Genomic DNA, 12,378 nt, shown 5'->3' with positions numbered 1-12,378 from the left:
ACTGGGGTGCTAATGTAAAATTTCTGCTGAATAAATATGAAATATTGCTTCTATCAGCAGCCAGCTTGTGTCCCTAAAGCTAGTCATTTGAGATGATAATTGGGATAGTATGTTTGCTTTTTTCTGATGAGATGAGACATTGTGAAAGCGTTCTTCAGCCTCAATTTAAATGTGTATTGATCAGAGTGAAGCTTAGGAGCTCAAACCCAAACACCACTGAAGCCTTTCACACTTATATAAATTCTTTGTTTCTTACGTTATATTTGAAAGAAATTAACTTTTTAACACAATTCATCACATACTGTGTATCATTACCCATTTGTATTTATTCTTACGTTTTTCCCCTCAGTGGTGGTGGGCTAATGCCATGATTTAAATGAAGTATTGATCAGTTTAGGAGGGGAGAATGGAGAGAGAGGGAGCGATTGTGAGGGAAAGAAAGCTAGACCAGGGTTATCGGTGTGGATCGCACACAAGAAAGAGACTGCTAACGGATGAGACACGTTTTAAGCGATTCCGTAAAATGGATTTCTGCATAAACTGCATTTTTAAATTAGGAATTACAGTCATGTTCTTCTGTGTGACACACTGCGGGAGGTAAAGATGGACGCTGAAATTACAACATTGTTTTGAGCACAAAACAATGCCTTTTTTCTTCTTGTTTTATGTTTTTATGGAGTATTTGCCAGTCCAGTTCGTAAGTCCATTTTGATTCCATGACACCTGCAGCAGCATTGGGCTCACCGGACAAAGCCTTCGTCCAACTGAACCAGGAGCTTGGTCTTTTCCTCGTTTGCATGCTATCCTCCTTTCCTTTCACCCAACCTCTCTCCTTTTCCTCTCTCTCTTTCTCTGTCTTTCGCTTGCTCTCTTTCCCTCCAACCCTTCCTCTCTTGTGATTTACCTCTGGTGATTTGTATTAATTATTGGCCTCTTTAATATTATTGGACGTCTTTTAGACTATTCAAAAACTGCAAGGAACTATTCTACTTTTCTGGTGTAGATTAGAGGTAAAGTACAGATAAAAAAAACTAATTTAAATTTTAGGAAATTTATTTAAATATGTAGATATATTCTCCTGTTGTATATATATATATATATATATATATATATATACATATATATATATATATATATATACAACAGGAGAATATATATATATATATATATATATATATCTATCTATCTATATATATATATATATATATATATATATATATATATATATATATATATATATATATATATATATATATATATATATGTATATATACCAGTTAGGACAATCAATAATTTCTTTCAGTTATTTGTACCTATATGCATTTTTTCTGAGTATGTGTCTGTTCTGCCATTTCCATGATACAATCTGTAGTTGAATACATTAGGCCTGCCTCAGAAGGACAGGACACTGTAGGTTTCCTTACTGTATAGTATCTTCTTAGAAACACAGAGATCTATTGTACATCGTGGCTTCAGCAAAGAGTAAGCGAGTTTGCTGTACAGAAAGGGTATGTGCCAGATTGATTTTTCTCCTCTTCTCAGCACCGTGCCTTCTTTGTGGTTCCGCATTTGGACATCCTGGAGCAAATATCTCTCAGTTGCTGCCTGACCAGCTGGAAAACTGGATGGATCTTTAAATAACCAGCTGTAGGCCAGAACAGCTGGTTCTCAACCAGGCCTAGGAGCTCCAACGACAGGTACAGTGTTTGCTGCTAAGCATGCAACTATTTCAGAAGGCCTCAAGTTCAGTCCCATCTACTGAAGATGAGCAAATTCAGAGCAGTACAGCAACTTCATCAGTTGCTTATTATATTGTAATGAGTCATAAAAAGAGAAAGAAAATGATCAAAACAAAGAGGCTACAGTGGCACCAGTTAGTAAAATAAGAACTTTTTTTTTCTATGTTAAATACACAGGCTAAAAGCCCACAGGACTCTGACAAATGATTAATATTTTTGATGTATGGAGGTTAAAAAAAGTTTCAATGTGTTTTCACAGTGAAAAATAACCAACAACTCTGACACTAGATCAATGGATATGTCACCTGTTGCTAAGGTTCAGAGCAGACTGATTTTTTTTGTTCATGTGCTATTCCATGGTCATGGCTGTATAGAAAAGACAATGATAAAAACATAAAATGCTTTAGTGTTTATAATCCCATTCAAAAATTACTGTATGTTTACAGCTTTAATTTTCCTAAAGACATGGAAGTGCAACGCATAAAAGTGAAACAAATGACATTCAGTTGCAGTTATTGTGTGCAATGCATAACATTGAAGTGTTGGTTTATATTTTGAAAATGTATTAATATATAGTACCTGGCTTGAAGTACGGTAAATGTTTGGACTTAATGTTAGAAACAAAAACAATAAGTTAGGTTTTAGTTTCTTGCCATCGGTAGTGACAGAGATTGCCTAAATGGTTTTGTCAAAAAAAGAGAGAGAAAAAAAATCAGATACTGATTAATATTTATCCCTTGCTAGTAATAGTTTAGATCCAATTTACTTCAGAACCGCACCAACTCCTTTTGGAAAGATTCAACAAGTTGCCATCTACATGCCTCAGAATGTTGGACCTGCAGATTGATTCACTGCTCATTCATATTTACTTACTGTACAGATGCCCATTTATGAAGCAAATATCCTGCTCTTCCACAGCCACAATGTCTATTTGCCTGAGAAGTGATGACACTAGAGTCCAAGGGAGGACAGTAAACTTGTGATAAAAAATTATTAAAAAATATGTTTATAACAAGCAGGACAGATTCACGCTTTCATCTTGTTTCTGTCAAATTGTGAAAATGTCATCTGAATGTCCTAACTTTATTGAGCTTTATATGATTGTAACGTTGTTACAAGGTTTTACCATTACCAAAACATACCTGGAGTGTTGGTTTGATTCTTTCTCGCATGTTTGAGGAATCCCTTAATCTCCTGAGGCTGCCATCAGCATTTTTATAACAACTGAAAGTAACATAGCTACTGGATGCTATAAAATGGCACTATGTGCCTATAAAATACATAATACCTCTCCTTTAAATGTTATTATGCATTTTAAAGGCAACATATTCATACATAACACATGTATGAATATGTTGCGGGATCCAGTGACATCACTTTTTAATATATTTTATTGTTAAATTTGAGTGAATCTTTGTTTATTGTACCCTCAATTTTAGGTGACATGGGGGACTTGTTTTTGTGCAGGTATGGTCTGTGTGCTCAGAGATGGCATTCTGCTTACCTTGCTTGCAGTAAGTGGTACAACTCTGGTGGTACAACTGTTTGTCATGTTTGTGTTGCAGTAATTGAAAAATTGAAAGAGTCCACCTGATGACATTTTTTCCTTCACTTACCATTGTCTAAATGATACAGCAGATAGCTTCTCTTACAAAGCCATTTCATAAATTATCACCAGAGCAGGCAGAACAAAATAGAACCAATAGATAAATAAGACATGTTTTTATTGATGACCATCAGATCAGAAACTCAGTTAGATCTACCGAAATGGGGTACTAAGTGGTCAGAACCTTTTCTTTTCCTTTCTCTTTTTCATCTGGAGCCAAATCAGATTAAATCTGCCATGATTGTGATTCTCTACAGTAGAGTGGCTGTAATCCAGCAGGTGTAATCTAGTGAGTGATATTTAAAATTAAACAAAATATTCTTCATTTTCCCTCACTGGTGAAATTTTGTTGTCACGTCATTTTTATCTCTGAGTCTAAGCAACACACTGATCCAAACAGACATTGCATAAGTACATATTTTCATGTAGGTAAAGGTCACTTACTAATCCAGAGTATCATACAACAAAATAACTGATTATTCTTATTAGAAAATATATTTTATTATTAAAAATGTTCATGTATCTGCTTTATACATTCATGCTATACTCAACTTTAATTCATATTGGTTCATAATGTTTGATATTTGTAGAGTTCTCAATAGATTTTGTTACAGTCAAGAAATGTAAGTATTTTATGTCAAATTCCTATGATTTTACACATTTGAAATGATTACTTAACTCTATATAACATCCTGTCAATTATTTTCTTGTCTTCTGCAGATTATGATGATTAGTATGAAGTATTGATGGAAGTAGAGATTAAATCGAGCATAATCAGTGAATTCAAATAAGACTTTGTTGAACCATCTAACTTGTATTTTTCTGGTATGACAAAAAAAGTATTATTACATTCTTTTATGTAGTTGCCGGTAATTTGTCATAACTACCAAATTAGCTCTGGCTATACATTCTTTGTTGTAATACGGACTGAATAGTGACTCAGTCCTGTTTATTGCAGCAAAAGAAAAAGAACCCATAAAAACTAAACAAACAATTTTCAATATGCAGCAAGTGGCGGTGTGAATCAAATTGCAATCTCCACTACATTGCCTGTGTGTTGACTATTGCACTCACAAATCACTGATCAGATGTAATTGTTGAATGATGTATTGCACGTGTCATGCATTCATATAACAACCCTTCCTCCTCGTACCAAATGTATGTTTTTTTAGTGGTTGATATATTAAAACTCCCACATATAGGAACAAAGTGTAATAGTAAAGAAAGAAAAGTCAGGATAAAACAAAAATGTAATAATTACAAGTAATGGATTCATCACATGTTTTGCAGGGCTATCTCGTATATTTTTTCAAGAAACTGTTATTATTCATTCCAAAACATCGAGAGAGCAAGTTTTTCACGTAAAAAGGGAAAGTTAATGATGTAAAACTGTGACTTCTAAAGCCTAAGTATCCTAGATGAAAATGAATAACTTACCACATGATGAGTCATCAATAAGAGCACATGTTTTGCAATCAGACTACAATCTATGAAAGCCATAATAGCTTTATTTTAGCTCAACAAGTTCAATTGGCCACAACTTTTTGCTTAAGGGTCTTGCAGTGATGTAATCAAGGTGGCAATCTGTGAGAGGAGAGAAATTAAATGTTTTTTTCTTTCTGTGGGTGGATTACTGATGATAAAGTTTGATCAAGTGAGATCAGTCTATCTGGATACTTGAAAAACCTTGATTACAAAAAATGTCGACTTTTTTCTTTCTTTTTTGTTTTGTTTAAAATGTACATTTATTTTTTATCAAAGTGCTTTTCAAATAGAGTAATTACCCTAACCCTAAATAGAGACATTCTTTTTCAAGCCAGGTGACATTTCATCTACAGCTTTTAATCTTGCAATAATTTCAGGTGCAGAAATTTAAATTGACAAGATTAAAGTCTCCACAGAAAAAGTAAGCATTATTCTGCAGATTCTGTATAATTTGAACATTATTTAGAATCTTGCATAATGATTCTGTATAAAAGCTTTGTAAGATTTAGCTTACAAAGCTAAATCTAGCTTTGTATGCTAGATTTAGAACCAGACAGTTTAAGAATTGCATGTTTTTATCATAGGAATGTCATGTTCTCTGGTTGAGGACAGATGTTTTCATAAAAATGTAATGTGGCTTAGGTGGAATTTCTCACATTTTTGAAGATGGTTCTGTGAATGCTTAAAAAATATATCAAATATATCTATTCAAGTGTGTCCCTTTTTATATGGAGAGGCATTGATAATGAGACCACTCAACTCCTATAAAGCTGAACACATCATAGGTAAGAATGCAAACTGATGGAATTTGAGTCCCTCAGTTTCGTCAGTTTTAAAAGATATTTTAAAAGAACCTAAAAGAAAATATTTTACTTAATAGGCATAATTATTTTTTTAAATGTTTATAGACTTACCTGTGTCTTGTTTTTAGGTGTAGAAGTCATGGTTGATATGTATTCCTTGCAGAATTCATCACTGTGTGAAATGGGGCACATTAATGAGTAACAGTTGCCCAAGGTGTACAACAGTGTCAGGCAATACAGATTATTTTTTGTGTTAAATAATAATTTATGTAGTCAGAAAACATAGATTGCCTGGTACTTTCTTATGATACAATCTTAAGAAAATAGTTACCAAACCTTGACAAATATTTTGGAAATTAATTTGTAAGTCAGTTTCAATTTGACTGTTAAAATGTGGCTGATGAGTGGAGATAGTCTCCGCTACTTCTAAAACTTTAATTGACTTTAAACCAACCACTGACCAGCATCTGGATGTCAATGTTCAGACCAACTGTTGTGTTGTTTGGATGGAAAGAGATCAGCTCCTAGAACTGCTGGCTTTAATTTGAGAGGTTGTAATAGAGCCAGTCAAAATTTCTATCAACCAAGGAATGAACATTAAGATGGAAAAGCAGAAGAATATAAAAGCTGAGAGGTCAGCTTTTAGGGTGCATTCACACCTGGACACATAAAGTGGACACATTTGGTCCACTTTAAACAAACCACAGTTTTAGGTGGTCTTGGTCTTCTTCTGGTGGGAAGACAGGCTGGCCTTGATTCAGACCGCTACTATGACTGCTTGGCCTTAATGAGCCACCATTGCTGATCATTAAAACAAGTCCTTCATTATTGCTAATGCTGCGTCTCCTTGCACTGAAACAATATTTAATCGACTCATTCAGCTTTCACCTGAATTTGCAGTTGTCTTTCCAAAATTAATATCACTTTGCTACACCTGCATCGTATGATCTGCTCTTGACATTCAAAATTGTGCTGCAGTTGTAATAACACCACAAACATGCCTAACAGACTTGCAGCAAGCAGAGCTTTCAAAGTTTTTTTTATTTTTATTTGTTTTGTTTCACTTGTTTCTGTCCCGCCTCCTGCCATTTCTGTCGAATCGGAGCAATGATTGTCACCTGCGTGGCTTTGTTTACAGTTCACTTGCTAAAATGCAAACCACACCAAATGGAAAAAAAAATAAAAGCCCACTTTCAGTCCAGACCAAACAAGCCAACCAAAGGACTTTCCTGGTGTGAATATACCCTTAGACATGCACGGTCAACATGTTTTTTACCCAGCCACTCCAAGCACACTACAGTTTGGTCAATCTAAATTTAGATTTCCTTTGGAGGCTTTAATATGAACATTCATGCAGCTCTTCTAGAATATTCCAACTATTTGTTACATCCTGTGTCATCTTGATAGTTAATAGAAACCTTCGTTATGTTTTTAAGTATAAAATAAATTATGTATGTTACTAAAGATGGCAATTATTCATACCATTGGACTGAATGTTACCCACATTATGTTGCAATCTACCTTATTACATAAATGCATATTTCCCCCAAATGATTGCATGTTATACGTATTTTGCTGTTTGAGGTTTAAAAATGTTTCTTTAAAATAATACCTGAATTGTAAAATTTGCTTTTTTACACTGTGAATTGTGTGATTCACAGTGTAGAAAAATATATATCTGGAAACACACTTTTATCAGCACATTTGTAGTTTGCCTTAGAAAAGGTTGTGTGTTTTTTTTTGAAGAATAACAATGAGCAAGTTCAACTAGTGAGGAAATTAAGGCATTTCTGGAACATTGTAAACAAGCAGCTCCACCAATTTGACATTGCAGATTTTTCAAAGCCATTCCTGGTGCTTTCTATGTGTAGTATATATAGTGCTTTATGCATTAGTGCCTCTGGCTTAATGCATGCCCCCTCTCCAAGACGTAAATTACAGCAACAGCACATTATTCTTTTTCATTTTAGGTTAAGAAAATTATATCTAAAAGACAAGAAGATTTATTTTATGCCTACTGATGCAGGTTGACACATGTTTCTAAAAGCATATAGTAAAGATTTGGTGTTCTATTTCTTTGTATTTTTTGTTTTATTTGTGCAGATGTTCATTTGCGTGTACGTGTGTGTGTGTGGGCATGTGTGTTTCTGATTTCCAAGTCCTCTGTCTCCATGTCACCTTTGTTGACTTTGTCTCTCCTCCTGCAACACTGTGCTCCCTGCTTTAATGACGCATACATCCTACCTTCAGTCAACTACCTAATCCCAGCAGCGCTAGCTCAGGAACAGATTACTGCTGCCAGACACCAGAGGAGAGAGCAGCAGAGAGGGGTGGGGGTTGCAGGGGAGAAAACTATGCTTCACTGACACAATATACAAAGGAATGGAGAAGGCATGCATAGAATGCTTAGCAATAATATGATTACATTTTTCTAAAAATTTCAATTTAACGTTTAAAATAACTTGTATAAGCTTCATTTTAGTTTGTTAAATTGTATGTGTTCAATTCAAATCAAATTGCCATATTTAGTTTGACTTTTCACATCAGTAAGCCACTTGGCTGCAAAATATATCAAAACAAATACCTACAAAGTGATAGAATATATCAAACATAAAGAGGTTTCTAAGACTGAAATTACCTACAATGGGACAACAACAAAAGCAAACAAATATAGTTTTGCAGAATCGATGTGCTGCATGTTTTTCAAATTGTCATTGTTTCTTTCTGTTTCTAGACCAAAGTGAAGACCCTCCCACTGTTTGACAGAATGTCCAACATGGCTCCTTTCCTCAGCAGGTATAGTTTAGAACAAATTGATAATCCTGTTTCTTGTGTTCATATCAATAACAACTTTTAGTGGTGATTTTAAATATATTTTAACAGTATAAAAGTGTGTGTGTGATAGATCAGAAGCAGATCTGTGCAACCCTTATACACAGAGTTAATTAGAGCTTTTTACTGCCCTCTCATGTAGGTGTAAATAAATGGGAGTGGTGTCTTGTCTGTCCAGCAGCTGTTGTCACCCAGCATGCCAGCTGACACACAAGACCATGACTTTTAGGACCAAATGATTGCCAATAAAACATTTGATTGAGAGACGAAGAGAGTGAGAACCATAAACAGGCAGGAATCTGCCCTTTAATTTCACCGTCTCCAGAGAATTGGTTTCACCGTGCTGGGGAGTAGGAGCCGGACACAAGGAGTTTAGTTGTCTGCCCAAGGACTGAAATTTAATTTACCTTGTGTGTAGCCATTCTGGTTGCTTGTGAGTGTTCAGAGCTGGGTGTACATGTGAACATGGTTCTCTTTGAGCTTTCTAATGTGATTTTAGTATTTTTAAAGTGAAGCTTTAAAAATAAAAGCTTTGCATGATGGATATATAAATGTTTGTGCTGTTATATTTGTGTTCACTGTATTGTGTATGTGTGTGTGGGGGTGTGTGAGTTTGTGTGTATGTTTTTTTTTATTATTATTATTATTCTCCTGTGACCTAAAAATTGCACATTTCCTGGTTTCTGCAGCATTTTCCTCTGTCTGGTTGTACTGAAGTTTTATTTTCATTGTATACTGCTTTTGTTGTTACTCGATTTGAAGTCATTCTTGTGTATTTTTCCCCCAATGTTTTATCATTGCTTTCACCTTTAAACCTTGAAAATTATTTTCTGTTCCTGCTGGTAAAAATTTTTTTGTTGTAATTTTCTGGTGTTTGTTGAAATATGTGTGGAGGGGAAAAAAGCAGCAACTGAAATGTTCGACAATGGTTACTTTGGCTTTTCACTGCAGCCACACTGTATATGTGTGTCTGTTTATGTGTTTAGGTTCAGGTTTCTGATGAAAGCCTCGAGCAGAGGCATATATCAGAGCTCTAGTACTAATAAAAGGCCAGCAAGCTTTGTTCCTCTCCGTCTGGGAACACCACTGGTTTTTACTGCCTCTCTGACAGCAAGATAAAGTGCCCTTCCAATTAGAAAAATATTTGAGCACATACCTACCAACAGCAATCCTAGGGTTTTATTGTTTATGACTCTTGATCAGGAATTATTGCTATTTTCACACTGCTTTTTTGTCATCATGTTCTGGGTATGAACATGCTAATATGCACTGTGTATTAACAGTGTTATGCTTATGCGGTTTTAGGTGGTTGTCTATTTTTTTCTCTTCTTTGTTTCACAGGGTGAAGTGGCGCACCGTTATGTTTTGGTATGAATTTCGGACTAAGACTGTTGATGTTTTAGCATATTGCATGAGAAGATTCTAGCGCCTGTGTGTGTTTGGGTAGATGTCATTCTTGTTTCCCCTGTCATCCATCTCTGCCTCATACAGAAATGTGTGCATATACACTTAACTGCTGACGCTAGTCCCCTCTCGTACTGTAGATGTTTTCCCCCCCTTCTTTCCAGAGAGTGCATTAAAATTAAATTCTCTCTTGTTGTTGTGAAAAGAGGCACACGTAAAAAATAATTGGCTGTAGGAGAGAACAAAGGGCTGGCTCCTCTCCCCTCCCTGCACACCACAAGCAGGCATTAATACCAAGCCTGCTGCATTGTTCTGCTGTCTGCAGCCATCCCCCTAGCCAGACACTCAGCTCTGGAGAAGTCACTTTTAATGTCTGATAATCAAGGTGAATTTTCAAAAAGCTGCCATTTTCAAATAGTGGTGTATATATTATGTGTAGATGGGAGTTCAGGACTGGAGGATCCCTTTTTTGGTGAGAAAGAGAGATTGACAGAGAAAGCGCCAGAAAGAGAGAGAGCAACTGAAAGACAGCGTTTCAGTAATTGTGAAGTGAAAGAGAGACACCTAATGGCAAAAGAGGGAACTGCTTGAGGATTTTTGGACTAATCTTAAGTAGTTTGAGAACAGAAAGCAGCTAAAATATGAGTGTCACTGCAAAATTTGGTTCAGCAATTTGATTTAAGGGTTAAATATTTGCTTCTGCAACAAAAACATACACATAAAATAATGTAGAAAACGTAGCAATCCAGAGCATCCATAACTATCTGTACCTCTAGAATGTGGAGGTAGTGTTTTTTTTTATTTTTATTTTTTATTTTGATTTTTTTCTAGAGAACAGATCCTTCATCGTTTTGCACCTTTCTGAAGGAAATTCTTGGGCAGTGTTACCAGGGAATCATGGATCCAGCAGCCAAGCAGTGGAGCTCCATTTCCTTGCTACAGGGCACAGACTCATCTTCTTCTTGCTCCTCCCTTCCTCGTTTTCTCCCCCTTCACTAGGTATGATTATTTCTCCTTCGCTCCAGCACACCATTATATTCCAGTCTGCAGTTACCCCTCCCTGCTGTCATTTTTCATACCATGTTTTTGCCCATGTGCAGCATTGCACATTTGCGCTGGGCCTGTGCAATATGTAAAGGAAGCGAATGTATCCAGTGTGCAGAATGTAATAAGTGTATATATATTTTTTTATATATTATTTTGTGGTGATTTACTGTTTTTTCCCCCTCCTGTGCTAGTAAAGAAAGGCCAGCACGAGCCATGTATCTTAACAAACATGACTGCTGTGTATGCACACCTCCAAGGCTTTTTACTCACCAAGGAAACCAAATTATACATCTGAGGCAGACTGGTCGTTCTTCGTGCCATGACTGTTAAAAATTCACTTTTTTTCATTTGAGGAACAAGCTTTGCTAGCATTGGCCAGGTAAAGTTTGGTGAGCAGCAGTGTTGACAACCGATATGCTGATCTTTCATAACTTATAAATTATATTTACTTTTTTTTAAAAATCCATTAAATATCTGACGCCAAGCAAGCTTGCTGCGATCGGCACTTGGATTATGTCTTATCCTTCACACTGCCTCCTCTTACCCCCCATGCTCTCCACCCTCCACTATTCAGGCATAAAAAAAATACAGCAGGAATTTTGAAGCTCAAAATACAGAAATATGCAACAAACACTGAAACTGAAATTACACTCAGAGGGGAGGTAGATCTAACCCTGTGAAACAGTTGGCTTTAAATGGAGTCTGTGTTGGGAGTAGCATAGTACACAAGTCTCCCTCTGCGAGGCTGTCACAGTGGGGCATGTTTCACAGAACAAGCAAGGAAAATCAACTCTTAAAGATATATTGCCTAATTTTGTCCGTGTTCATAATATCTTCTTATAAAGCCCCAGTTAACACAATACAGCAGTGATAGGTTTAAAAATACTAGTGATCAAATTAAAACAATTGGTGGAGAGATGGGAAATTGCAGTGACCTTTGGTAAATCACTACAGGCACCACATGGAAGTAGGATGGAGTGTTTGTGATAATCTGATGTTTTCTTCAGAAAAACGCACTCCAAGACACCCATTTCACTATTTTAAGTGTACTTAGAAATACAAAAGATTGCAAATAAATGTTGCTTTTCAGGGTTTTATTCACAGTAAGCTGTAATAGTGAAGCTTTACTTGTGTTTGTCGGCGGTGAGCTGCTCCACTGCACCATTATATTATAGTATTTTTGTGTGGTTAATGTTCACTTTACTGGGAGTTTTGAACTATATTGTCTTATCAATACTTGAATAAACAACTCAGACCTGGCTCAAATTCTGGCTCTTTTTTCGCAATAAAATTTGACTTTCACTCAGTGGCTAATACTATCCCTCTTTACACCGGATACCTGATTCAGTGCATTTATGTAACATTGTTTAAAGGTAACTTAGTGTCATGTTTGATTGCATAATAGCCAGGAATTCAAATAGGCTTCATTTGTTCCTTTGCAGTGCTAGTGCTATGAGTGCTA

General features: G+C 35.8%; 1 protein-coding gene across 11 annotated transcripts in view; it reads left to right on the top strand.

Moving 5' to 3' along the window:
- LOC129364001 (uncharacterized) overlaps positions 1 to 12,378 on the top strand; it is a 112,614-nt gene that overhangs the window by 59,851 nt on the left and 40,385 nt on the right. For 5 of the 11 annotated variants that reach the window (XR_008606389.1, XR_008606388.1, XR_008606390.1 and 2 more), the window contains exons 2-4: positions 1,543 to 1,697; positions 8,368 to 8,429; positions 10,701 to 10,868. Coding sequence is in view for 5 of the 11 variants with exons in the window: in XM_055036353.1 (XP_054892328.1) it covers positions 3,209 to 3,253; positions 8,368 to 8,429; positions 10,737 to 10,868 (239 nt within the window). In the remaining 6 variants the exon portion in view is untranslated. Of the gene's footprint in view, positions 1 to 499; positions 598 to 1,542; positions 1,698 to 3,206; positions 3,254 to 8,367; positions 8,430 to 8,607; positions 9,005 to 10,700; positions 10,869 to 12,378 lie in introns of those variants that run through there. The other 6 variants (XM_055036350.1, XM_055036349.1, XM_055036352.1 and 3 more) reach the window with 5 other exon arrangements.

This window comes from Poeciliopsis prolifica, unplaced genomic scaffold, assembly GCF_027474105.1.
Source record: "Poeciliopsis prolifica strain line A6 unplaced genomic scaffold, Auburn_PproV2 SCAFFOLD011, whole genome shotgun sequence".
In the NCBI taxonomy this organism is placed as follows: domain Eukaryota; kingdom Metazoa; phylum Chordata; class Actinopteri; order Cyprinodontiformes; family Poeciliidae; genus Poeciliopsis; species Poeciliopsis prolifica.
This window is presented reverse-complemented; position numbering and strand designations above follow the sequence as displayed.